General features: G+C 42.6%; 1 protein-coding gene across 6 annotated transcripts in view; it reads left to right on the top strand.

Annotated features, from left to right (window-relative positions):
* Positions 1 to 22,937, top strand: part of arhgap12b (Rho GTPase activating protein 12b) — a 54,018-nt gene extending 31,081 nt beyond the window's left edge. The window contains exons 1-18 of one of the 6 annotated variants that reach the window (XM_029457635.1): positions 5,215 to 5,359; positions 9,227 to 9,499; positions 10,757 to 10,897; positions 11,086 to 11,166; positions 12,397 to 12,519; positions 13,843 to 13,917; positions 14,342 to 14,403; positions 14,503 to 14,584; positions 14,758 to 14,880; positions 15,964 to 16,068; positions 16,173 to 16,271; positions 16,373 to 16,475; positions 16,562 to 16,681; positions 16,824 to 16,922; positions 19,388 to 19,465; positions 19,641 to 19,775; positions 19,933 to 20,038; positions 21,258 to 22,937. In XM_029457635.1, coding sequence (XP_029313495.1) covers positions 5,264 to 5,359; positions 9,227 to 9,499; positions 10,757 to 10,897; positions 11,086 to 11,166; positions 12,397 to 12,519; positions 13,843 to 13,917; positions 14,342 to 14,403; positions 14,503 to 14,584; positions 14,758 to 14,880; positions 15,964 to 16,068; positions 16,173 to 16,271; positions 16,373 to 16,475; positions 16,562 to 16,681; positions 16,824 to 16,922; positions 19,388 to 19,465; positions 19,641 to 19,775; positions 19,933 to 20,038; positions 21,258 to 21,432 — 2,076 coding nt within the window. In that variant the 5' untranslated portion in view covers positions 5,215 to 5,263 and the 3' untranslated portion in view covers positions 21,433 to 22,937. Of the gene's footprint in view, positions 1 to 5,214; positions 5,360 to 9,226; positions 9,500 to 10,756; positions 10,898 to 11,085; positions 11,167 to 12,396; positions 12,520 to 13,842; positions 13,918 to 14,341; positions 14,404 to 14,502; positions 14,585 to 14,757; positions 14,881 to 15,963; positions 16,069 to 16,172; positions 16,272 to 16,372; positions 16,476 to 16,561; positions 16,682 to 16,823; positions 16,923 to 19,387; positions 19,466 to 19,640; positions 19,776 to 19,932; positions 20,039 to 21,257 lie in introns of those variants that run through there. The other 5 variants (XM_029457630.1, XM_029457631.1, XM_029457633.1 and 2 more) reach the window with 5 other exon arrangements.
* Positions 22,938 to 27,170: the final 4,233 nt, after the last annotated feature.

Raw genomic sequence — 27,170 nt, 5'->3', positions numbered from 1 at the left:
ACCAGACTGTGTGTGCCCAGGCTGAACTGATCTGGTGACTTTACCGAGAAAGGTAAGAAGCACACACCAGAGGACACTGAGATGCTGAGACAAAGCACGCCCAGGGACACAGGTGGCGGCGCCTCTAAGCTGCTTGTTACACAAATCATATCATGATACCGCTGACGCTAAGCAGCATATATGCAAAAACATGGGTCTCTGATCCTGTCTTGCAAGTGTGCATCTTCACGCAAATAAAACTCCCAACAGCTTCTGTGCTGGCCGGGCCTGGTGATATATATTTGAGATGCACAACTGCAGGAATGTCTCCACATGATTTTAAAGAGTAACTGGACTAAAAAAGAAATGTCTGGTTGATTCTGGCTCATCTGTGTTTGCTTTCATGCTCCGACTCGAGTTTAGCCCCAAATAGAAACCAAACCCTGTGATCCATTGGGTGCCTATGAAATAACCATGGGCGTGTTGTCCCAGATATGAATTGTTTGATTCCCTCGCTCTAGTTAAGCTCACTTACTGGCACACTCGTACTGCAGAATCTGCGGCCCAGTACGACAGACTGGTTTTTGGCCAATGACAGCGTCTCCCCACAGGCACATGAGACTGCAGGCTTCCCCCATCCTCAAAATCATCCCTCTCTCTTGCTCATTAACATTTCAAGAGGAAAATGTGATTGGAGAGGCAGTGCTCGGCTTAGTAAACTCCTTCTGTTACTCACACAGAACACATGAAAACAGCAGAGATGTTTTCATGAGTTTGAAGTTTGAGTTTGAAGAGGTATCTGAACTTATGTAAAACAGATAATTTTAACAACAAAAGTTCCAGATGAGCTGTCAATTGCAGCTTGTTTTCAACATGATTAAACCATTGTGTTGCTCTAATCTAGTAAAGTGCCCTTCTGCATCCTTGAAGCGTCTTTGTCTGCAGTATCCAAGCAGCAGCAGTGCCTATTAGACGAGTTATTCTCCGCCGAGCTACTAGAGGTTTATCAGAGGCAGGTTGTATTTCCGCAGACACAAACTGACATTTTAGCAGAGCCCTATCAGCTCAAGACCATAAGGTTAATTGCTCGCTTCTCTGTCAGGTTGTGAGCCTCACTGAATCCTCTGATCCATGAGATTAAAGTAGCTGTCGTCATCCTGACGAGAAAAAAAAATGCTGACTCTCATTCATATCAGGGTTTCTCAGATTTTTTTTTGTGTGCTTTCACTCACAAACCCTCGCCGTGTTTTGCTGACACGTGCATGCGTGAGCTGCATTTGTGAGTGGAGTCGAATTCTATTAACATTTTTCTTTATACCCAAATCTTTTTTTCCCAAGCTGAAAACCGGCCCTTTTTTAAACACCATGCGTCTCTGAAGTACAGTACGAGGCTGGGACTGGTTGCTAAGTGAGGTGTGTGTGAGATTGTAAGCATGTGTTCATCGTACATTTCCGTGTCAGTGTCTGCTTGTGATGGGGAGGGGGCGGGGGTTTGGCATTGTGAAATGCCATAAATGTGACGGGGAGTGGGCGAATGTGGTCTGACACCCAGCAAGGTGGAAATGTGGGTTAATCTGGTCATGTGGACACAACCATCATGATCAGCATCATACCTCCTGGAGCAGAGGGTGGGGGGGGTGCACTGGGGCGTTGGCTGAGCCTGGGAGGTGGCAGCAAGAGAGAATGGCCAAAGGTTTGGTGCATTATTATCGTAGGATGCAGCGGAGGGAAATGGCAGAGAGTGTTTGCTGTCATGATGGAGTTGAGAGGAGGTCAGCGGAATAGGATGAGAGGATAAAAGAACAGAGGGAGCAGCGAGAGCGTATTGATGCATTAGCTCGAAGGTGGTGCGCTTCCCCACCCTCCCCTCTAACCCCGCGGTCCATCTTCAAACACTCCTCTGCGGGGATTGGCTGCGTGCGTATCGCCATGGCCACAGATGCAGCTTCGTCAGTCACCATGCCACCTCTCCCCGTCTCGGCCCCCCAGCACACTTCCTTTAACCTGCTTTCATCTAATTAGATTACACAATCACATTATGTAACGTAGTTAGGGCAAATGCACACGCGCTCTGAGGTGTGACATTGATGCATCTGTGACGGAAGATGGAAGCCCTGTTCTTAAATTGAAAACGGCATCATTATTTTAGCATTACTGCTGTGATACTGCCAACTCAATATGTATTCTATTTAAAAATAAAAAAAGATTGTGTCTGCAGCCTTATTATGAAATGTGGTCACATTATTAGATAGATTTGTGTGTTCAGGTCTGACAAATGCTTCCACTTGTATTTGAGAAGAAATATATTTAGCACAACTCGCACTGAGGCATTTTCAGAGTATTAAGTGTCAAACATTTTAACAAAAAAGAAGACACAAGACATTTGAATCGGAGAAGCTGTCAAACAAATGTATGAGAAATAATTTGATTGGATATTAAAGAGAAGGCAAAATTAAATATATGTAGACATTTGGAGTCTAGACATACACTGTAGCTGTGAGTTTATTAGGTACACTTACCAACAATATATTAGAAACTCCTCAATATGACGTAATATATTTAACCACACCACTAACTGCAGCCTCCTAAATCAATATACAGTTGCCTCAAACATTTTAAATAAATGCTTTAAAAGTAAATGCTTTTATAGTTAGTCAGAGCTTGGGCGCAATTTACAATTTATGGTCATTTGTTCCATGTGTGATTCATAGTATCCATAGCCAGAATGATGCTGGATCTTTAAGACTATACCAATATGATAATTGAGTTTTAAAATGTGTTGTCCAAAAATCTTTATTTAATTAATTTAACACTTTTTTTTCTTTTTCTTTTTTCTTAAGATCTGCAATCAATAATATATCTACCTGCTGGCTAGCTTTATTTAATAGACCTTCACCAATCTTTCGCTGGCACTGTCCTATAGGAACAGCGAGTTCTTGTTTGTCACATTGACTATCTGAAATGTGACATAAGAATTGTGAAAGGGGGCTGCCTCCAAGAATTTCAAAAAAAAAGAAAATCCATAAAATCATTCCCACTTATGCCGGGTATTGAAGTATCATTGAAGTTTGAACTTCTCTCAAGCTTTTTTTATTTATTCTCCACACAACTACTTCTGTTACATTTCATGTGCACAACGCCATGAGTCTGTCCAAAAGTGTACGCTGTTATTTTCATTACAATACAATTCACCACATAGAGACTACAAAGACAAGTGAAAGACATGACGAGAGTTCTTGGATAGAGATCTGGGAGGCAGTGGTATGCAGCCAGGAGGAGGCTTAGACGGCAAGCTTTTACTTTCAATTGGGCCCATTTCCTTGACATGTGGTCAGATGACACATTGTCCGACTTAGTTAATTTCACGCATACTGAATCCTTAAGAGGAGCAGATTCGTATTGTATCATTAGGTCAGAGATATATATTGGGGCTAAGCCATTCAGTGATTTTATATACAGTTCAAGCTTTAAGATTCTCTATTCCGTGACAAAGTAGAATCCAGTGTGAGGTTGGGAGATGTAATGTGTTTTACTTTCTTTGTCAGCAGCAGCTGCAGCGTTGTGAATAAGTGGCTGATTCTGAATCAGCTGCAGCATGATGACTGACTGTGTCCGAAAAAAATGAAGCGTCCAGCTCTGTGCGTACTGCTGCAAAGATACTACTAATGTCTCAGTGCAGCATGTGGAGATGCTGCAGAATGGGTTGCCATGTGTGCACGGAGAGAAAGCCCTCCCCCTCACGCTAGATGCAATTGATGGAGACTCCCACCCACTAGCCTGCGCCCCTGCTCACCATCCTCCCTCTCAACCCGAGAGAGACACCTAGTGGAGGCATGGTGCAACTGCAGCCCCGCATCCTTGCTGCCCTCACCCCGACCTGTGCTTCTTCACACACAGAATAATTTATGATGCGAGTCACCGGCATTTTCTAGTGATTGTACAGGCACAGTGGGGCAGGAGGCTGGATAGACTGGAGGAGGGGGAGGAAAGGGGAGACACAGAGTAGTAGTCCCAACATGGTTATAAATACAAAGGCTACAGTAAGCTGTGTTCCACACAGCAGAGCATAATCTCCATTAGCAAGCCAATTCTCATCAGTTCCTTTTGCTTTTGCGTCTGTTCCCTTCTCCCTTCATACTCAATTAGACCCCTGAGTAGAATTAATCACACATTCCCATGTTGGGTGTGCCTACACACACTCCAGGCTGCATAATTCATTTTAATGCAGATTCCACACTGTATTGGCATGTAGTCTGAAACTCATTTATCACGTCCATGCAGACAGGCTGCTGCTGCTGCTGCGAAGACTGTTCTGCATGCAACAGCACATCTCTCTCTCCTGCCCTCTATCTCTCACTTCATCCATCCCTCGTATACACCTCTCTCCCCCCGATCCCCCCCCCCCGCCCTTTCAGGTCCTTTTAAAATGTTTTAATTACCTGTCAGAGACCCCGGGTCTCGGTCCCCTGCCTCCCAGCTCTTTGCCACATGTCATGTACTTCAAAATAGCCAGGAATCTGCCTATGCGAATAACAGTGAGGAGTGATTCACAATAAGGCAGACATTGAGTGTGCCAGTGCATTGTGGGAAGGATTCTGCTCCACCGACCACAGATATCAATATGTAAAAGTTGAGTTTTTCATTGTTGTAGTGCATGAGCTGAAAATATCTATCATCGGCCTGTTTTTATCTCATCACAGATACACCTGTATCTGCTGGTATTGCAAAAATATTTAAGGACATTGTGAAGCTGATAATAGGGACAAGCATGCTCCTTTTTATAATATGATTTATACTAATATGCCTCATCACTTCTCCATCTCAGCCCTGGATTGTGTGTCTGCTACATCTCAATCTATTATTTGCCTCTCAAACTAGGCAACAACTTTGCTAATGCACTGTAGTGCAACCGATCTTCTTCCTAGCACTCATTAGTGAAACATGAGAGCAGGACGGAGCCACTGCACAGTAGTGAGTGGCCCCTCCGAACTGACCCTGTTTGTCAGTGCCCAGTTTAACTCAAACACACAGAAGCATGCTCTGGTAGAGGAAGCTCTGCCTTTTTCAGTGCCATTTCCTGTTGTCAGATGAGTTTGTGTGCTGCGCTGCGTGTTTGCGAGGTAGAGAGATAGTGTTCCCCTTCGCCTCTGTCTGTCAGTCTCAAATTCCCTCCTACCTTCAGCTGGACTGTTGCACAGCCACACGGACGGAGAGACAAAATGGAGCTTGTGTGTGTTGGAGGGAGGTGAAGCCACAGGGGTCAGCGTGTGTCCTGTCACATTTGATGGCCGCCATGCGTCGTGCATTCAGTACTTTCAGAGGTTACAGGAGAGCCGGGGAGGATGATGACGAGGTGTTTGTGTGCGGCACTGGATACAAGGTGACACAACAGATAGATAGTACCTTTGTTTGTCTAAAAAATGTGATGTTATTACCATGGCAGGTGTCTTTGCACTGTGTCCACTCTTAGATTAATATAGAACAGGGGCTGTCTGCTTTTCCATCAGATGGATTTCATGTCCCGTAACAATTAATTTCCTGGTGTTCATTTTCTAGTTTGAGAACTTTCCATCAGACACTGGCAGGCATCGCCAGCTTTGTTCTGTTTAAACTGTTAAATTGAATTCCAGATAGCATTAATAAGGTCCTAACAAAAGTTTGCCTGTCTGAAAGTAGCAGATTCTAACCGACTGCAGTCTGCCAGTAAAATCTCTTGATGTTGAGTTCAATTAAACATTAACTGTAGAAATGTACCTTTGCTGTCCTCTGCTATTCCAGGCATGTGTTGGACTTCTCTCTCAGCATATGGTGCACATTGCATAAGGCGTTTAAAAAAAAAAAGAAGAAAAAAAAGAAACTGAAACAGAACTGTCCATTTTTGCAAAAGAGGGCACCCAATGTCTCTTCTCACTTCTATTTTGAGTTTGTTGCAAATTAGCGGTTAGTAGTCTATTTATTTAAATTTTTTAGTAGTGTCTGATTGATATATTTTGTCTAAGTTTTTGTTTATTTTTGTGTATTTTTTAATTGTTAATGTTGGAAATAATTTAGCAAAATATAGTTTGGCAACCAAAGAGCCTTGCCAATTTTGTTTTCAACTGTTGTTGCTCAGAATATATTTTGCTCACAATTCTTTAATAACCAAGTTTAAAGAACCCTCAAAAAATACTGATTCTGTTTTGTGTTTATTGCAGAAGTCTTGACATTAAACTGAGACTTGACCTTTTATCCAAATTGGGCCGATTCTAAATGACCTGTCTAATGAAAGGTACCCTCTGTTTTCATGTAAACACACACAATATATGGTTACAGCCAGTGTTACTCACCACCTGACACGAACACAAATAGTTTATTTATTTATATCATTATAGGATTCTTTTTTTTCAAAAAATTAAGTTTTAGTAATTTATCTGATTCAGAGAGTTCAACTCAGCATGTGGAAATTGTGGCTGCGGAGGAAGCGTTGTCAAGTCTGTGAAAATAACCCCAGGGACCATAATGGAAAAACCATACTGAGCTTGATCTATAAAAGTCAAGATAGCTCAGCGTCTGCTATTTCAGTTTTGACCATTCTTTTTTAAAAACCTGTCTCACACATGCCATCTCCTAACTTTATGATGGTGCAATACTAAATACTTAAACAACCTCTGTTAAGTACAGTTCAAGACATATTCCCTGTAAAGGCAGCATGAATAATATGAGGTTAAATGAGTGTGACATGTGCAGTATGCATGTAGACAGTGTGCCTGCGTTCCTCTGCACAGTTATATGTGCACACTCCACTCTGTCCAATAAATGATTGTTAAATTACTGTCTGAAAGAAAGTGGAGACGTCAGGAAACTGTTTTGGTTTAACTTCTATCAAAGTGTACGTTGAAGCTTGTTAATTTCTTCTCTAGCAGATGCAGTTTGGTTAGCCTGGCCTGAGTGGAATCTAAATGGATCTGACCCCGGCCTCACACTCGGTCATCTGCATTTAGATTTGATGTTCTCCACATTATTCCCCTTTTTAAAAAACCCAATTAGAGCTGCAGCACACGGTCTCCATTCTGGTAGTAACTGATGAGTCTGAACCCGAGTTCAGCCAAACCATCATCTCTCAGCGGTTTGCCTCCATGCTCGAGTACTTGCTGTTTGTTGGACTGAAAGTGAGAAACAGCAGGACACCGCCGAATCCTTTTCCTCTTCTCCCGCATATGTGCAGGATATTAAATAATAATATCTGTGAAAAATGTTCCTGTTATTCCAAGACCAGCAGGAAGTCCCATCTGTGTCCTGAGAAGAGTACAAATCCTCTGACTGAAGTGCGTCTCCCCCCACATTCCTCACCTGTGACAAACGGAGGGGAGAGGTGTGGCGCTGGCACGGCCTCTGATGGACACTTTCTTTCGTTTATCCGCTCCGTGTTTTACAGAATGTTTGGTGCTGGATCTCCTCCAGAGACACAAAAAGCTTTCATCAGCCTCAGAGACTCAGCTCCTCTCAAAAAAAAAAAACCCAAATATTTTTCTAGAAAGAGAAAGAAAGAACAAAGTGAAATGCTCTGAGCTGTAGCCATGGTAACATAGCTCTTTTGGCTTTTGGTGGAGTGACCTTCGGATGCTGCCAAGTGTTCAAAGAGCACTTTGAAGTGTCTCTGCACTGACACTGTGGGGCCACAATTGTGATTAAGTTTATCGAGTTGAGCGTCTAAGTGTTGTTAAGGGACTAGAGTATATTCATAACAACCCCCATGAAGTTATAACGTGGTTTAACATTTTGATACATGGTCTCAACACAAAGTGTGCCGTTGAATAATTACTAACCCTCTTCTTTAGTAGTCTAATTTTGACACCAGTCTCAAGAGGTAGGCTTCTCCACCCTCCCACTTCCTCCTAACTCGTCTTTGCTGCGCTTTATGCATATTCTGCTTGTTTCCCCCCCCCCGCTTCTATCTTCTTTATTCTAACCAGCCATTGTGAAGCATTATTTATGGCAGCGCGGTTCATAAGAAGATTGCTTGCCCTGTCACACAAAAAAAAGTGACGGGTTTAATCCCTGCAATGTGTATCCTGTCAAAAATACTGAATCTCCTTTTCTGCTCACTGGTTATAGGTCTCTATCAGCATGTCAGGGGAATAAACGCATTTAACCACAATTATTTTCCCATCTGTCTAGTTATTAGAGAGGACTTGTCATTCCAAGATTTCAGTCCTGCGTTTCCAAATATTAAACCCTTCGTTCAGGTTGAAGATTTGGAGAATCCATGGTTTTATTATGTCATGCCTCCCCGACTGTAAAGCTGCATTCAGTAGCCCCGGGTGAAACGCAGCCTCTTCCTCCATTCATCGGATTATACAGTAATTATACAGTGTTGTGCAGTGTTTTGCCGTCTGACAAGCCTTTAAACACATTATCTGTAACTCTGACTTCCTGGATCATATTTCATTGTGTCACCGCTCAAAGCAGCCTCCTGTACTGTTTTAGCACTGGACTGGTTTCAATCTGAATCCCCTCTCACACCTTGATCCTATGCCTCTGTACATCTGCTCTAGCGCTGCAGAAAGGCCTTAAGAAAAGCGAGGTGTAGATTGTACATCAGTCCAGTTTTAGCTCTTCATTGGTTGATTGTCCCGATTTTATATGGTGGATTTGAAATCTCCCCGTTTCTCTTTTCTTCTTCCTGTAAATCACTTTTGTAACTTCTATTTTTGAAAAGTTCTATATGCGTAAAGCTGGCATGCTTATTATACAAGCAGCACCGCCACATTTTCATTAATCTTATCAGTTTTGAGAACTTGATTGGAATCGGACTGATATGGTTTTTAAAGCATCTGTAAGCCACATGTGGCGTGTGATTTGATCAGCAGCTGCATCCTGCCGTGCAGACTGTCAGACGCTCATAACTCACTGTCTCACCTTCATGTTTTTAGAAAGAGAAGTTGGGTTTATGTACAGCAGGTCTGTTTGTTTTTGCAGCTCAATGTGCATGTTTGTGATTTTAACTGCCAAACACACAGCTCGGCTTGTTACATTCCATAGTCCAGTCCAGGACGTGTTAGCTGTTTGTTTCTGTGCTGGACAGGACTAACATTCCTACAGCTACTCAAATCGGGCAGATCCTGGAGGGATTTCAGGTCTGCTTCTGGTTATCGAATTCCTGGAATATCATTGAATTTCAGGGGGAAATCAGGACACAGGAAAATGTAGAATGTTAGAACCCTGAAGAGTTGTAATCTGACTTCCTCTCTCTTTTGTCCTCCTCCAGACAACGTCACCTACAGGTCAGGGCCGGTCCGACTCGCCGGTCTACACCAACCTCCAGGAGCTGAAGATCTCTCAGTCCAGCCTGCCGCCTGTCCCCTCCAGCTCCCCCCTCCACATCCTGGGTGACTGGGAAACCCACAAAGACCTGAGCGGCAGGCATTTCTACTACAACCGCGCCACGGGAGAGCGGACCTGGAAGCCACCGCGCACCAGGGACACCAGCGGCAGCTCCAGCAGTATCCGAGGAGATAGCCAGGGCACAGCGGAGAGCGAGGTGAGGGATTCTTCAGCCATTTCTTTATCTTGCATGGTATATTCACTGTAAAAAGTTGTTTAATTGTGAGACTGTGACTTCTGTTTAATAGCTTTTAATTGGGTAGCATGACATATACACACAACTGCAACAAAATCACTCCTTTTAGACCCACACGAAACACAACAGCAGGTGTGATCATATGAGACACAGACGGCAGGTATTTAGTCTCAAGCTCACACCACTAGTTGTGGAGGACATACACAGTCTCTATATGGACTCTTTGGCAGTCGGTCTAAAATAAACAGGCTGTGGTGAAGGTGTGGTCAACCTCAAAAGACTTTGAAAATGATGTAGTGGTTACTGAAGGTAGGGAAACAAGAGTGGCTTTGATATGGGGAAGTCATGGTTTCCTGTCAGGTTGTAGTTTTCTGCCTAACTATCCAACACTGCCCCCATGTGGAGGTTTGGTTTACTGCATTATTGTTTTAGGGAGCGTAAGCATGGCTAATAATATACAGTAATAAAAAAAAATATATATATATATATTGTATCATTGGAATATAGTCGGTGCTGAATTGATGAGCCAATCAACAAATATTTGTATATTTAATCATCTTCTATGCTGGTTCCAGCCTCTCAAATGTGAGGATTTGTAAAAGAACATTTATTGTCACAGACCAACTGATTCACCAATTTATCAAATATACAAGTTCTTCAGTAATAAATGGTTATAAATCATTAGTAGCCTAACGGATTCGTCTTTGTGTAAGGTGGAACTATTTTCAAGGGAATATGTTGACATTTTGGAAAATATTCCTGTTTGCTTTCTTGAGTTTGAGTTAGATAAGAAGATTGATATCTCGTTAATTTCTTTACGGTATCAATATGAAGCTAAAGCCAAGCAGCTGGTTAGCAGCTTCGCAAGACTGGAAACGGGAAGAAACGGCTAGTCTATCCAAAAGTAAAATAATGTGCCTTCCAGCATCTCTCAAGCTCCCTAATTAACACATTATACTGTATGCACAAAAACTGAAGCATAAAAACAACATTTTGACAGAGCCAGGCTAGCTGTTTCCTGTCTTTGTCATAATGTTGGTGCTAACAAGCTGCTCGCTCTTAGTAGCTAGTAGTTACTAGATGTAGTGTAGAAAAAGTCAAATATTTGTCTGTGAAATTAAGCAAAGGAGAAGTTTAAGTGGACTGAACTTGAGGGAAATGAACCACATAAAACCTGTGTAATTAAGCCCTCCATCTCTTTGTCTCTGTCCTCTACAGCCGCTGTCCTCAGAGGAAAACTGTCACAGCACCCACTCAAGTCAGTCTGACAGCCAGTACGGGTCGCCCCCTAGAGGCTGGTCTGAGGAGCTGGACGAACATGGACACACTCTCTACGTCTCTGAATACACACAGGAGAAGGTGCATTGATTAACCAGCCAACTCATAGACTGATCACAGTTGTCCCGGGAGGCGTTTCTTGATAGTTAAATTTCAGTGTTTAACTTGCAATGCATGTTATTTTAGATCCACCCCTGCAAATTGCTTATACATCAAATATGCTTGTTTTTCCTTTTTGTGAGAAGCTGACTAGTGTTTTGTGTTTGCAGTGGATAAAACATGTGGATGAACAAGGCCGGCCCTACTACTACAGCGCTGATGGATCCAGGTCAGAATGGGAACTGCCCAAGGTAAGAGGAAGATTAAGGTCAGATGTCAGCTGTCCATGTGCCTTTGTCTTCCCGATAACATCCATCTTACCACATTTAAAGTCATCTCTTTCTCTTGAAAATGGAAAATCACTACCCTGTAAGAAACTTTTGTGTGACACCCCCGGCGTGCATTCTTAAAAGTGCATTCTTAAAGTTGCAATGTGTTGTTCTGAGCCACCTCGTTCCAAAAAATAGGAGGCCGTATTTCACCTCTAAACGGGTCCATGTTTATATTTTAGTTCTAGTAATTTGGCATATTTATAGTATTCTAATTGTTATTCTAATTGTTAGAGTATTATAATTTAGTCTTTATATTGTATTATTTAGCTATAACTCTTTTCTGGTGGTGATTTATTTACTATGTACTTCTTTTACTCCTGAGTCAGTCAGTCAGAGCTGGTCAAAATAACACTGCTATCTTCACGTGAGGCTTCTCCAGCTGTGTGTGTACTGTGGCACTGGGGGCTGTAATCCGTGTAACGTTACATTAGTTTGTTTATTAGACTAAATCAAAAGTGGCAGAAGCGAGAAAATAACCCGCCCATTTGGGTCGTCTTCCCGCCAGCCTCCCGACTGCTGTGAGGACGAGGCGAGAATGTTGTCTTGTTCTGCCACTTTGAATGTAATCCAATGAACAAACTATAAAACAAGCATAGACTATGGCTGTAATACTGACACACCACTCCTTCTGGTCTGAGGTCAGACTGGCACTACAATGACTCTCTATCACCTCTAGAGGAACAAGTGGTATTCCAAGACGGGACGGGCCGGAGCTAGTCAGCTAGCATGCTAACTTCAGTTGATATCTCTGCAACACAACACTTCGACGTCTTTTGACGTAACATCAATACTCTGGCATATTTTACACATTGTACCTTTAAGACTGGTGCTGTCAATGTAAGTGGATAAGCTCACACAGGAGCCAAGTTTGAGTTGAACTCTGGGTAACAAACTATTACTGGCTCTTTACTTGCTAATCTGGAGGGCTGATCTGAATAAAGCAGTCCATTCTCACAGTGAGTGGACTGTAGTGCGGACATGGATACAGTCAGTGGACCGTTGAAGACCATGCCTGGGCTGTAAAGTCCCTTTGCCCAATGGTGCTGTGGTTCGTAAAAGGAGAGGTGGGGGAGAGCAGAGATACTGAAGGATGAGCGAGAAGAATCTCGCTTGATGTCTAAACTTTAGCTCTCTTCTCGGTCTCTGCAGTACAGTATCTCCCCTCAGTCCGGTGAGGTTCCCAAGAGTCGCAGTCTGGAGAGGAAGCAGCAGGATCCCATCGTCCTCACCAAGTGGAGACACAGCACCTACGTCTTAGACCTCAACGACAAGGTGAGACTTTTTGAAGACTGCAGGATTGTGAGAACTAATGAGGTGACACAGACCGTCGGGTCAGATCGGTGTGAAAACAGGCGCTCTTGTTTCTAGCAGGCTTTCCGTTTGCTCTTTCCATTACCTGTGTTATTGGCAGTGAGTTTAATCCCTGAGTACTAATGACGCCCTAGCTCGACAGAGGAGTAGGCTTACAATGGATTAATATGTCTTATTTTGGAATCTTGACAAAGGATGGTGTAAGTGAAAAGCAGGTTTACTTACAGAAAACATGTTGCAATGCAAACTATCTTCCACAGAACAAAGGTAAACCATCACAGCAGACATGATCATTTAAAAAGAGTGCTGTAGTGATTTAGTATTGCACTCTAAATCATCTTTATGAGACCAATCATAAAAAAATCTCTGCATCAAACCCCAAACTGTATTAATTCTAAGCATCTTATTACCCCAACGCTGATACATTATGCAACTGTTATCACAAATTGAATTCAGTGTAGTGCCCTTTAAAACATTTTTTTTAAAGATTTAATTCTTTATTTAATTGACATTTTTATTCAAGTGCACACCATACATCATGCACTGTTAATTACCTGACACTAGGCACGTGACTGTATCTTGCCTCCCTACCTGACACCATGAAAAATTACAAACTTTACCGCCTTGTTTTGCTTTGGTTGGAGTAAAGGTTAATACACTCTGGTGGCATACATTTCAAGTTTATGGGGGATGTTTGAATTAGACGCAAAGTTTTTCAGAGTGAAGAACATGTATCGTGGAGTTTAACTCGGTGGCGGTTTCATTGCAGTTCTCTTTCAAACTCTGGCGGTTCTCTTCCGACTCGCACAGGAGGAGGTTTCGTCTGTCTCTTTGCCGTGATAAAGTTGGTACCACGCAGAGCCTCTCCTCCCCGGTCACTTCTCTAATCAACAGATGATCCGTATTGATTCACTGCCACCGTGTCCTGTAGAGCGCCTTGTTAAATAGCGGTGGTAATATGACGATCAAAGCCGTGTTTCCACTCAATCAAAGATGTCTGATTCGTGCTTATCTCAGATTTGATGAACAGGGAGGAAAGCAGCATCCTGGAATGAACCTCTAACCCTAAATGAGCTTTCATCAGAAACTCAAACGCATGTTCTTTGCAACCTAAATTCTAACCTGCCTCCCCCTTCCTTATCTTTTGATGACTTACACTAACATCCAACACAATCTTGTGATTTCTTTCCAGGTTCCTGGTCCATTTTCTTCTCCTCACTTACCTTCATGTGTAGTTAGCTGGTAGTTATTAGCGACTCATCATGTTGTGCCTCTTGTTGGTAGGAGAGTGCTCCAGCGCCCAAGCAGAGCTCTCCAGACTCTGACTCGTGCCCCTCATCTCCTAAGCATCCCTCGACCGTTAGTATCCCAGCTTGCATTGCATCGCACCACACTTACTATCATCCTACTTTCACCTGCATCCAAATACAAACACGTCTTAATCCTCATCATCTAAACTCTCCCAAATCTGCATTGCATTTGGTTTCCCTCATCTGCTGCATGCCACATCGAACATCTAACTGCACCACATCTAACACCGTGCCAAGAAAAGGTTTCTACTCACGGAAAACGCATAAATGTTGGCACTTTGCAGCAGTGTTAGGGCGCCCTCTGCTGGTGATATTTGGTCAAAAACATCGAGCAGCTCATCTACTTCCAGGCTCCAACATTGTCCCATTTGCTTCTCAAGCTTCAGCGTGCGTGCGTGTGTGTTTGTGTGGATGTTTGTGTGTCTTCATGCATGCGTTCTAGCAGGTTCTTATCTGCGTCTATGTCTCCGTAGCCCTCGGAGAAGTGTGGAGTCCTCAATGTCACCAAAATCACAGAGAATGGAAAGAAAGTCAGGTAGAAAAATCTAATCAAACTTACTTTTTCAAAAATGCTGATGTACTTCTCAAAGAGTTGTCTAATTTCCCAAAACTTCTGTTTTATTATTGCGTACAGGAAGAACTGGACCTCGTCGTGGACAGTGCTGCAGGGTTATTCCCTACTCTTTGCAAAGGGTCAGGGGGGCAGCACCAGCTGGGTACGTATTCCATCAGCCAAGAGGCTCATCTCCCTGTGAAGCTTATGAGCTTCTTCTTTTTTTAAGCATTCCATTCATCTCTGTGTTATTCTCTCTTCTTCATTTCTGCATAGTCTGTGAAATGTGTCATCCTCTGTTCATTGCTTTTTGTTCCTCTCCTCTCCTTCCTGAAGTCTTACTACCGCAGTGGCTCCATCCCTGAGCTGCTCCTCACTCTCCTTAGCAACTGGAAGCGCTCAGTCAAGCCCCGTCCTGCTGTCTCCTATGTGAACTGTAGGCCTGTGCAGGCTGCCGCTGTATGTCCCCTCTCTGTGCATGTGTTGCTTCTCCGGCCTGTCTTTTCACTCTTTCATTCACTCTTGCTTTAACTGCCTGGGGCACTGGTGTGTGTTGTGTGTGTGTGTGTCTGTGTGAGTAAAGCTTGATTTAGCACATCCTAATGTAAAAAGGTTTAAATGAACTATATATATTTTAAATGGATCAAACGACATTGTATAATATGAACACGACTTTACAGTTCCCCTCAGCTCTACGGAGCGTTTTAACCTTTTTTAGCTCATTGTTTTTAGTTGTACTGCCTCAGTCTCGTCTCAGCGTTGTTTCTACCAGCAGCAGACCTGCTCAGCACCAAACCGCTGACTAGTTGTTACAGTGAGCACAGTGGAGCTAAGGCTAAACTAAAGAGCCCTCAGTAGTTGTTAAAGGCACTAAATCCGACCTATAAGGAGAGTGAATATTGGACTTGCATTACTCAACAGTAATTTAAGACACAAGGACAGCCCTTTACCAGTGTCCAACTCCATAACATGTCCTTTAAGATTTCTTAAAAGTTATGTGTAATAACCTGAAAAAAATAGCAGCAGGCTGTTCTGAGGTCAGAGTCACAACAGGTTGGGGCTGAAACTCAAGCAGAATGTTTACAATAATTACAATTATGTATAGATTTAACTATGTTTATCACAAATAATTATGCATTACACGCAAAAACTACATTAAAAGTGAAAATCACAAGATCTTAAGTCATTTATACGGCTTTAATTGTATGTATGATTAATAAATCTAACAAAGTATGTTAATTAATATACACATTATATAAATAACAACAGCTAACGGTGTGTTTGCTTTTCTTGTAACAGAAAACTAAAGTTGTGTGTGTATTAAAGAAGAGTTCCTAAACAAGATTCAGTGTTTCAGAATGTGACTGTTCTGTTCTGTGACTGAGGACGTCGGGCAGAAAGCCGCGTCCCAAATAGTTTCTTGTTTTATAACCCCAACACAAAAATCCTCCTTTTAAACAACAACAACAACAACAACAACGTGCCCCTGTGGTACAGTCTTTGTGTCAGACATGGACTCTAATACTGTTTCGTTGATTCCAGAAGTTTGGGAGCAACCAGTCAAAGCCTGAGTTCACTGTCGATCTGCGAGGGGGCTCGGTGGATTGGGCCTCCAAGGACAAGTCGAGCAAGAAACACGTCATTGAGGTACTGAACAGTGGACCTGCCATCGAGTTTCACTGTAGGCCAACATGCTTTTTTGTGTTTTAATGTGGTCATAAAGTAACGTTGATTTCCCCCCCCCCCCTCAGCTGAAGACTCGTCAAGGCACAGAGCTGCTAATCCAGTCAGAGATCGACAGCGTCATCAACGACTGGTACCGGGCCCTCACAGAGACCATCAACACACATGTGAGGACACATCTTTCAGTAGCAAGATGCACTCTCCCCCCCAAAAGCCTTTAAAGTCAAATTTTAATCTGACTTTATCTGTGTTGTCTCCTCCTGTTCAGGCCTGGGAGTCGGATGAGGCCATTGAGGAGGACATGCCTGAATCTCCAGGAGCCGAGAAACAGGACAAGGAGAAAGACCACCGGGACTCCAAGAAGAACAGAGGTGAGAGCGACGGAGAACGTCCCGATGACATACTGTAAATGTGTCTGAAAGAAACGCACTCATATCCTGCCTCCTGTCTTCCTCAGTGATGAAGACGTCTGTGAGTATGGACTCATCAGACCAGAAGAAAACCAGGTTGAAGCTCAAGAAGTTCCTGACACGTCGACCCACCTACCAGGCTGTACGAGACAAGGGATACATCAAAGGTATAGAATACAGAACCGGCACCAGCTCCATTGTTGATCATGTCCCACATGTGGATATGTAGTAGCAGACAGCGTCCTCTCCCGGTCACCTTCCACCGGACAGACGGAAGTCAGAAATGAATGTGTGTTTGCTCATTCACAGATCAGGTGTTTGGCTGCAGTCTGACCAGTCTGTGCCAGCGGGAGAACACATCAGTACCCAACTTTGTCACAACGTGTATCGACCATGTGGAGAACACAGGTACAGATAACAGGGCTGCATGATACCAGGAGAATATGCAATAACGTTGTTGAATATTACGATAACGATATTACTCGCGATAAATAAACGGTTATTATTGTGTTTCTTTATACTGCTAACAACAAACTGCGTGTGGAATTAAATAATATTTAAAGGACATTTTTTTCAAACTTCTTTTATTGAACAAATTGAGCAATAAACTTAAGACACAAAACACCAATACAAAAGAAAAAGGAGAATTAATGGTTACATTTGAATACTTGTGCTGATACTGTTTATTGTGCAACTTTAGGCCAGAAATGTTTTTATTCAAAAGAACAAAGTTGCATTTGAAAGCAAAGGCATTTAGATAAAATAGAAAAAGGTTGTTTCAATATATCGGACAAATTGTATTTGTCCAGCCTGGTGCTTTCTACTGTCTTCTCTTCAGTCTGTAGCTGGTTTTTAATTTCACTACAAATCTAGACCTTTATTTCTGCGGAGCTCATGTTCTCTCAGTTCGCTTTGAACCAGTAAGTTACATGTTGTGTGATGAGTCGACAATACCACTTGTAGTCACTTGTTACTGGAGCTTCAATGCTAAAAACTACTGATTCCTTCAGCGAAGCTGATGATTGAGTACAACCATTTCAGCTGTGTGATGTTCTACCATGCACAGGCCACAGGTAAATCCATTCAGCGCCGTTGCATCATTTTCAGATAGATTAATATTCGTTCACATCAAAGATACAGAAACACAGCTTCAAATGTTGTGAACCCTCCGATTTAACCTTTTCTGATGAGTTTCGACAAAGAGGTTTGTAGGTCAACGTCCACTTACTAGATGTTCCTGGCATCAGCAAACACAGACAGCCTTATATTGAATTGCAGTGGAGCCTCTTCAGCCTGGCCAATAAGTGACTGTTTATACATGGAATCGGAGTTTCGGGCTTCCGGTGGAATCGCAATACATGCTGGTGTGGCGAGCCTAGAAAAGTGAGCACCAACTCTACAAGGGCCGCCATATTGGATTTCTTCTCTGCGTATTTACATTGTATTTGGCTAGTTTTTAGTGTGTAATCATCGCTCTTCTAGTTATGGGATTTGGACACCGACATAGTGTGGTGAAAGGATGTTCAAACAGTGGGAGAAAGCTATATAAATGGGCAGAATCTCATTGTGAGCTTCACGATTGCACTCGTTTGATGAAAAATTGCGATCCCCGTTCGAACTATTTCCATTTCCAACAGCACTAAAGAACAATGATAGAAGGCTAGCATGGACCAAAGCTGTAAAGAGACAGGATTACAATGGGAAGTCTTGGGAGCCCAATAAATCTTTGCGGATTTGCAGTGAGCATTTCATGCAAGGAAAACCAACAAATGAATTCCCTGATCCTGAACTCGACCTGGGGTATGTGTCAAACCCCAAATCATCATATAATGAGTTTTATAATAATTAACAAACACAAGTTAGGTATATATTTATAATAGCTTACCCTGCAACACAACTGCAATAAGCACTTATGATATCGCCAGTTTTCTTGACTGCGCAGATCCATGCCGAATGTGGCGTATGGGAAATCTTCATTGAATGAGTACATTTTGCTTTCTAAAAGCAATACTCAGAATCTGCGAGAGGATTGAAAGATATTTGTTTCAACCAGCCAGAGTCAAACAGTCTAAATGCTTTGCCTTCTTTGTATTCGTTCAAAGTTGGTTTATGAAACTCGACATCGTTCCCTGGGTGGTCAGACATTAAAAATAATGTTAAAGCGCTGAGGTATATCGGCGGCCAAGAAGTCATGCTGTTGTTTTCATTGACCTAGCCATCCTGCAATGTCAAGGGATCAGGCACTGAAACGCCACTCGGCATAACCAAAAGCTTAGTCTTTTCTTTTTCTGTGATTGAAAGTCTTTTGTTAGCTGTTGGTTGCTCCTCAATGCCCATCTCTGATGCAGCAAACACCCTGGCAATAAGCTCCAGTTTTGTTGCTGAAACCTTTAAATTCCGCTTGCGGCAAAATACTTTCAAAGCTTCGACTTTCCACATCTGAACCTCATCATAAGAAAGGAGTTCAGAACTCATTGTAGAGTAGTAGGTTTGTTTACAAATCAAACCCCAAAAGTAAACACGTAGAGAAGAAATCCAATATGGCGGCCCTTGTAGAGTTGGTGCTCACTTTTCTAGGCTCGCCACACCAGCATGCATTGTGATTCCACTGGAAGCCTGAAACTCCGATTCCATGTATAGAGACTGATGCAGAACATCTGTACATGCCCACAGCTGCAGTGCTTGCAGTTAGTTCATCTGCACCTTTACTTAACAGAGGAGGAGGTGATGCAAGAAAACACAAACAGTTGAATCAGTCGACCTTTGTTGGCGCTGTTTGTTTGAGGTCAGCTTAGCATGTCAGGACCTGCGGTGTTCACACTGTCACTCACTGCTTTTGTCCCTCTGCCCCTCTTCTCATCCTTCTCCTGCAGGTCTCAGTATTGACGGCTTGTACAGAGTGAGTGGGAACCTGGCGGTGATCCAGAAGCTCCGCTTTGCTGTAAATCATGGTAGGACCCCGGTCAAACATGCCTGAAACACTGCCTCCTTTTATAGGGGGATACAGTTCACGTGTCCTGACCTCTCAGTACACTCAACAGTCTCCTCACACAGATATGCTGACGCATGAGATTTATCTGTACTTGTAACGTCTTCTTTTCTGTCTGGATTCCCTTCCTCCATCAGATGAGAAGGTGGATCTGAATGACAGTAAGTGGGAGGACATCCACGTCACCACCGGAGCTCTCAAGATGTTCTTCAGGGAGCTTCCCGAGCCGCTCTTCACGTACGGGTCCTTCGAAGACTTTGTCGAGGCCATCAGTGAGTAACTCGACTCATTTGTGTAAAAGGAGCTCTGTTCAGACGGGCTATGACGAGGCGTTTAGGGTGCAGCATTTATCGTTCCTAATTTGGCCACAAGATGGTGCTGTGCACATGTGCATGCACTGATTGGCTGTTTTTTGTTTCTCTGCTTCAGAATGCTCCGACTACAAGCAGCGAGTGAATTCAATCGAAGACTTAATAAAGAAGTTGCCAAAACCCAACCACGACACAATGCAAGCCCTCTTCGAACACCTGCGGAGGTAAGAAAATAATTATGTTTTTTAAAATGTTTTATTATTTCAATAAATAAGAACTGATTACCAACAATATTATTGTTTATAAATGACATGCTTTCTTTGGAACTAATAAAGACATGAGAAACCCTTCATTGAGACGGATATTCCAAACTTCCACTTAGGGCTGTGTATTGAACTTTATGTCATGACTTCCTGATTTATATCAGATTTTTTCTATATTAAATCAGGAACCTTTGAAAGTTGATGTGGTTTCTGCAAACTCTTTGGTCTGACATGGAACATTTTAAAATATCCTAAATAGGCAGCAAATTAGATTTCTTCATTTGAGTTTCCTGGAACCTACATCCATAACGTATATATGTAAAGTCTGCAAACGTGCAAAGGCCATCACATAATCATATAATATTATAAAGATCAGACAAAACATCCATCATCATTAATAATAAAGGGAAAGCAAACTGCCACCATCCAAATGAAACGGATACCAAAGAAAATATTTACCGGTGAACTCCTTTAGCAACATTTCACATGTTTCACAATGTGAAGCAACATGACACATGTCATGTGTAATCACTGTATGAAACCTGAGTTACTGATCTGCTCTACCTCGACATTCTGTCCGACTGTTCAGATTAACCCTTTAACTCTGCAGTGAGTCTTGTGCACTCGGATCATAAATGGCACTGAGGCTATCTTACCAACTGTTTTACTCTCAGACTTATCAGCCTGTGGGCAAACACAAGCTACAGCCAGGTTTAGCATGTATTCTTAGCCCGCTGGAGCCAGCGGCAATATCGTATGTTCACAATGACATTTGCCTAGGTTTCCAATTTGCATTTATATGGTGCTGTGTTTGCTGTAATTCAGTACCTATGTAGTGGTGTTTCTTGAGAAAATTTATAGCGTGACATTCAGTGTATGGAGGTCTACGTATATCAGCGGGCGGATTTAATCTTCTTTTTTCTCCCTCCCATAAATATGTTATTGTTTTGTGCATCTGCATGCAAGGATGTAGATTCTATTTAAAAAGACTATTATGCTCTAGCCTGGAGGTGTGTGTGTGTGTGTGTGTGTGTATATATAAAGACCGCAATGTTGTTTTTCTAGATGGAAGTCTGAAGCTGCACTGCATTGTCAAACAAATATACATTCACCTGAAGCCATTTATGACACATTCCAATCTTTACATCTCCCCGTGTCTACTCTTCTCTCTCCCCCCCAGGGTGATTGACCACGGGGAGGCCAACCGAATGACCACCCAGAGCGTGGCCATCGTGTTCGGACCCACGCTGCTTAGGCCCGAGACAGAGACGGGCAACATCGCGGTCCACATGGTCTACCAGAACCAGATAGTGGAGCTCATACTGCTCGAGTACGAAAGCATCTTCGGCAGGTAGAGGCCCCCGCTCAGAGTAGGATGCCGGGCTGTTCAAACATGGACTTCTTTTCCTCCCCCCCCCGACCACACACGTTTCTTTGACTGAACTGAACATTGCTGTGGACCAAGCAGTTGGGAGAGGAAGAAAACAAATCTAATTGACCTCCATTGACAGGACAGTTTACAAACATGTTGCACTTACAGAAGTTTCGGAGATGAGAAAAAAAAAAGGTGTACAGATTTTCACCCGCTTCTACAGTTGCCATTCCTGTTGCCAGTAGCAGGCCGCACAATGGACAGTGTTTCAGAGTGATGCCGTGTGGACGTCCATGTGATTTGGTGGATTTGAGTATTCAGGTGTTTTCACATACACTGGATCCCCGTGGCCAGTAATTCCATTGGGGGGGGGGGGGGGCACCTTTCGCCTTCCTGGTGGAAGCCGACCAGACTTTGGCAGATCGCGGCGGCGAGTGGCATTAATAGCCAAACCGGCAACCTCATCACCTCGCTGAAGGATTGAATCTGAACTGGATAGGTTTTCTGTGTCGTGGAGCTCTGTCTGTGATGTTTAAGCCCCGTGTGGTTTTGGATCATGTGGGGAAAAAAAAAAATCTGTGTTATGTTAACAGACTGTCTTTTGGCACTTGGATGAACTGGAGTTACAGAGTGTCCCCAACTTACCTTAGTGACACCATCACCCTCCCCCTCCCTCACCCCCACTTCCCCCTTTCAACCAGTGTTAACCATTAACCCTGTGACATAAGTGTCCTGTGACTTGAACGATTGAGGACAAACTCCTCTGTTTGTGTGTGCGAGTGAATTAACCTAAATGGAATAAAACCTAAACGGAAGCATCCTCATCTTGCCACTTTGTACAAACTGTGTGTCGTGTAGTCTTACGTGCTTTTTGGTAAAGTTTCCGTTAAGCTGCCGGCGGTCATCGTCTGTGCTCCTTTATCAACTTCAGTGTTAAATTTCTTCAGTGGCGGAAAATGTCACTGAGGTCCTGGTGTTACTGGAAAACGTGGAAGTATATTTCTGGAGACTGCATTGTTACCAATCTTTACATGAATTGTCTCTGTCGCCTTGATGGCCCTTCTCTTCACTTAAGCTAATATTAAAGAGTATTCAGAGAAGGGAAACGGTACTGAGAATATTTCAAAGCTTGATGTATGGGAGCGCTTGGCTGTTTAAAATGAAAAGAAGAGCCTTTAAAAAAATAATAACCTTTCAGAGCATATGTACAGTGACAGAAACTAGTTGTTTAAAATGTGTTATAGTGACTGAGGTATGTATGTTTTGATGGTGAACTAGTGAAAGCTGATTTTGATTTTGTAAATTTGAATTAAAACTTGACAATACACAGATTGTGAGAAAAAAAAACCCACACATGATCGACTGTTATTTTTGTTTGAAGGTGTATCTGGAGTGTTTTGCGCATGGTCAGCTGCACATTTTGAATGTAATTTTCAGGCTAACTGCTGTTTGTGAAACTGCTATGTCTAATAAAAAAGACAAACTAAATGTCCGGACTCTAAAGTGCATTCTCTGTCCGAACGTGGAGCTAAATGTTCTCTGTGGATGGAGACCATAAAGAAGAAGAGGTGAGTCTGCTGTTTAACCTTCAATCAACTTAAGCTTCACCTTTCCCTCGGCTTTAATTACTGAATTGAATTAATCTACTCAACACTGATATCCTGGTTATTGAATTGAGTGATTAAGCGTTCACGTCTCAATCAATTATACTCCTACCTGTTAATTATGAAATGAACTGCAGTATATTTCTGGAGATTTCTCAAATGCAGCACAACCTCTGCCGCTCGGCTTCCATTAATGTGATTTCACCATTCTTTGAAGGCATTTTTGTCATTACTCCTCGGGTCAAACGTGGCTGCAGACCTGAAGGGTGTGGATTAATTGATGTCTAATTAGGTAATTGCCACGGTGCCAGTTTTGATTAAGAAGCACGAGGCGGAGCAAGTGCTGAGTAAAGCTGCCTGCTGCAGGCAGCACCGAGCAAAATGCCTCCATTTAGCTTAGCTTTTATTTTTACTGCAGGGTGTGTGTGTGTGTGTTTATGTTTGTGTTGGGATATCTGATGAGCGTCTGCAGAATGACGGCCTCATGTGGAAGCCCATTTCTGTTACTATTCAAAGTTAGAAATGATAGAAATAAAAAATGCCTCACGATATGTTAATATTAGAAGAAGTGACATGTTTGAATGACTTAAATCTAATTTATAAGACAGTAAATCATTATTATGAGATAGTGAGTTAAATTGTTCCTTTTCAAGTCAAAATGATAATTGTCAACATTTTGACTTCAAGCCAAAAAGTTGAAAGTTTGACCGTCTAAGACTCACCAATAACTTCAATGGTCAAAATTGAAAGGGTTTTTGTCTTATTGTCTGATAATTTTGACTAACCTTCTGTCTGGTAATTAATTATTATTATTTTGAATCACAATGCTGGACTCGGTGGTCGATGACAGTCTGCCATTGGCCCATCCCTATTGTAGACACACAGGACTTAACTTTTGTCATTATTACACTTTAAAGTCAAGGTTTTGACTTAGTAACTCACAAATATCTTGTAATATTAACTTCCCATGAGTATTTTGCTTTTGTCATACCTAACTTTTCATCCATCATCTTTTCCTTTTCTTGGCAATAATGGACTTCCATAGATTCTCTAAGGACCAGAAGTTTTTCTTTTAATCCAATCCTCAGGTTTGTTTCATGTGTATTTACCACCACATGTGCCCTCCTCCCTCCTCTGATCACAACCATTCCTCTTTGAAGTCGAACTGAACCCCCTCACGTTTCTTGCCTACGTGTTAATTTACAGCAACAGGTTTGACTTATACCTCAGCTGTGGCTCTTGTTTTGACAGGACGGACCACCTTGGATTCAACGTATCGGAGGTAAGCTGCACTGAATCATGTACCCCGTTGGAAACCACACGCTGTTAAAATTGAGACTGCGAGAGGAGGGCCCCCAGTATTTCCAAATGAGAAAACAATTAGATCATTTCTATAATTCATGGGTGCGACCACAGCTCAGGCCCAGTGAGGTTTTGAGTGTTTGAAGTGCTCCATATGCTCACGGTGGTTTGCAGGCCTGATCTGCTCAGTGGCCCGGCCTGCTCCGTGGAGGCAGAGGTGTGGGCAGGTAATGTGAACAAGCCATTATAGAGCATAAAAGATTTATGGGTCTTCAGTGCTTCCCCCTGCTTCATTTGCAGGTGGGCTGTCGGTAAAGTGGCTGGCTGAGGAACAACATGGTTGGGAGGTTTTGCAACTCTGTGGTAAAGACCCCTGTACATTACCCACTGCTTTTTACTCTGAGCTCAATGAGCAAATGGTGCTTATCTGAGGGATGTTTGGGATCATAAAACTGCTAAGTGCAGATACTGAATTTTAGAAAATACTTTAGGAATTAGCCATTTCGGAATCAAATCCAATGTTGGTAAAGTTGTTAGCAAACAGTTGCCATTTTAGACATATGGCAACATTAGCCTTCATTTGGACTTGTGTTTCTGACCACCTCTAATGGGGACTTGCCTTTTAGCTCTGTTTTTGGTCTCCACCAACTCCTGGGGAAAATATCTGGCTCTTTATGCTGCTAAATGCTACACTATGTTAATCAGCTAGTAGATAACCTTTTCTGACAGCTGTTTGACTATAAGCAGGTAGGTTAAAGTCAGTTTAGCAGAGCTATTTTGGTGAAAACATCTGCTGGCGGCGGCTGCAAGTTGATAAGAGTGGTGAGACTGAACCAAAACAGTAAAGTTGCCTGCTGTAAAAGTATACACATTATAGTGTTCATATTATACATAGTCATTTGATCCATTGCTAATATAAGATATTGATGCAGTTTCAAACATAGTTTCACTAAACAATTTTACATTTTTGAATAAAGGCTGTACAACCTGATTATCACAAATGATTTGGCATTTGTCTGATATGCTAATAAAGCATTTGTTTATGGGAGAGGCTACATGTGATATTTAATTTGAAACATTAACTGCTTTTACAGCCTAGAATACAACTTCAGCACATAGAGCCCCTGCCTATACAACCACCCACCCTCCAATCTAAACAACTGGTCTGACAGGATGAAGGTTTCACCGGCTCCTGAGCATCCATCTTACCATTGTAAGGCCTTCTGCTACACTGCTGCTCCAGCACTAACCTTCTGTTGTTGGTCTCTAATGGCAACTGCCCCCCTTAGCAGGACTGATGTGCCTTCAACCTTTAGGCAACAGATGCAGTGTGTGTGTGTGTGTGTGTGTGTGTGTGTGTGTGTGTGGAGCATTTCAGCAAACTGAGAAGAAGCCTTTCAAGGTTCATCCAAATGCAATCTAGTTATTTTGTTAATCTCACCATGTAGGTAGTTTTGTTTTTAATTATCCCTATGAACACTGTTGACATTTTGTTCTCTACTGTAGCAATGTAGTATTGCACTTTCATTATGTTGGGAGACTCACAGGAGACACAAAGATTGGTCACTGGATGAAGCTGGGGCCAAGGTATCCTGATTTGTAGGGTTATATTCCAGAAACAATGGATCCTACAATTCCCATAATGCCACTCAATGGCGCTTTTTCATTAGGCCCTCCTTGTGTGGTAAAGGCAATGAAAGACATTATACAACTGTTTTCACAGGTCAAGTAAACTGCTCTCTGTGAGTAAACTTGGTGAAGTGTGAATCTCATCCGGAATCCGGCATCTCCAAACCTGGACACATACAACCAAAACAATCATGACGGCAAACCTTTAGTGGTAAGTGAGAAACTATGTTATTTTATCATTTGCGTGAACTGCTCCTTTTAAAAACGAACTAACAGTATCAGATCTACTAGCCTACAGTGTACTAGTCGTGTTTATATAATGGTAAAATTCAGGGTAATGAAGCAGTTTCTGCAAACGCGTAGAAGGCTGTACACGTCCCGCACTCCTCTCTGCATGATCAAAGATAGCGTGAGCACTTACAAGCAAAACATCATGTGCGAGAAGAAGAACTGGTTCCAGTTGCAGAAATAACTCATTTGCCGGCGCGTTTTAATTCAAAGCCATCCTTTTTCCAAATGTGCTGTCATAGCTGCAGCGCATGGCAGACTGGGCTGTGTTCTCGCATGCATGGCAATGCTAAGTAAGCGTGTAAGTATTCCAAATGTCAGCCCGGCTCATCGTTGTTATTAATGAGCTTCAGGCGGCAGGAGTGGATCATTTTCCATGGAAATTCAATGCATTTTAAATAGCAGTGGATCAACATTCCAGGCCAGGATTTACATAAGGTAATTGCAGGATGCTGAAAGTACCTTGTTGCTGGCAATGGATTTTTTTTCCCCTTCCTTACCTTCAGTAATACAATCAAGTCCATTAAGTAGGCAATAAATACAAGGCAAGACTGTATGCGCGCTCTATGACAGATAATGGCCCCTCTCCAGAATACCTATTTATTTACCCTTGGACAGTTACAGCTGCTGTTCTAGCAGACACTTGCAGCTCTATAGTCTGAGTTAGCATTCTCTTCTTTTTCACCTGCTAAAGAAGATGTGACAGCCTCAGTCCTATGTGTTATTGTTTCCTTCTGTGATTAAGTAAGGAGGGCGTGTTGGAGAATTGAGATGAGGCCCCATGTTACACCTCTCTGATGTCTACCTGCAGCAGCTGCTATGAGGGTCTGGGGAAATTAACTGTAGATAGAGAGTGAGAACACAAAGACAATAGTGCCATGGTGTATGTATGCAGAGG

Source organism: Cottoperca gobio, chromosome 20, assembly GCF_900634415.1.
Source record: "Cottoperca gobio chromosome 20, fCotGob3.1, whole genome shotgun sequence".
Classification (NCBI taxonomy): Eukaryota; Metazoa; Chordata; class Actinopteri; order Perciformes; family Bovichtidae; genus Cottoperca; species Cottoperca gobio.
Note: the sequence above shows the minus strand (reverse complement) of the source record. Positions and strands in the feature narration are given on the sequence as shown.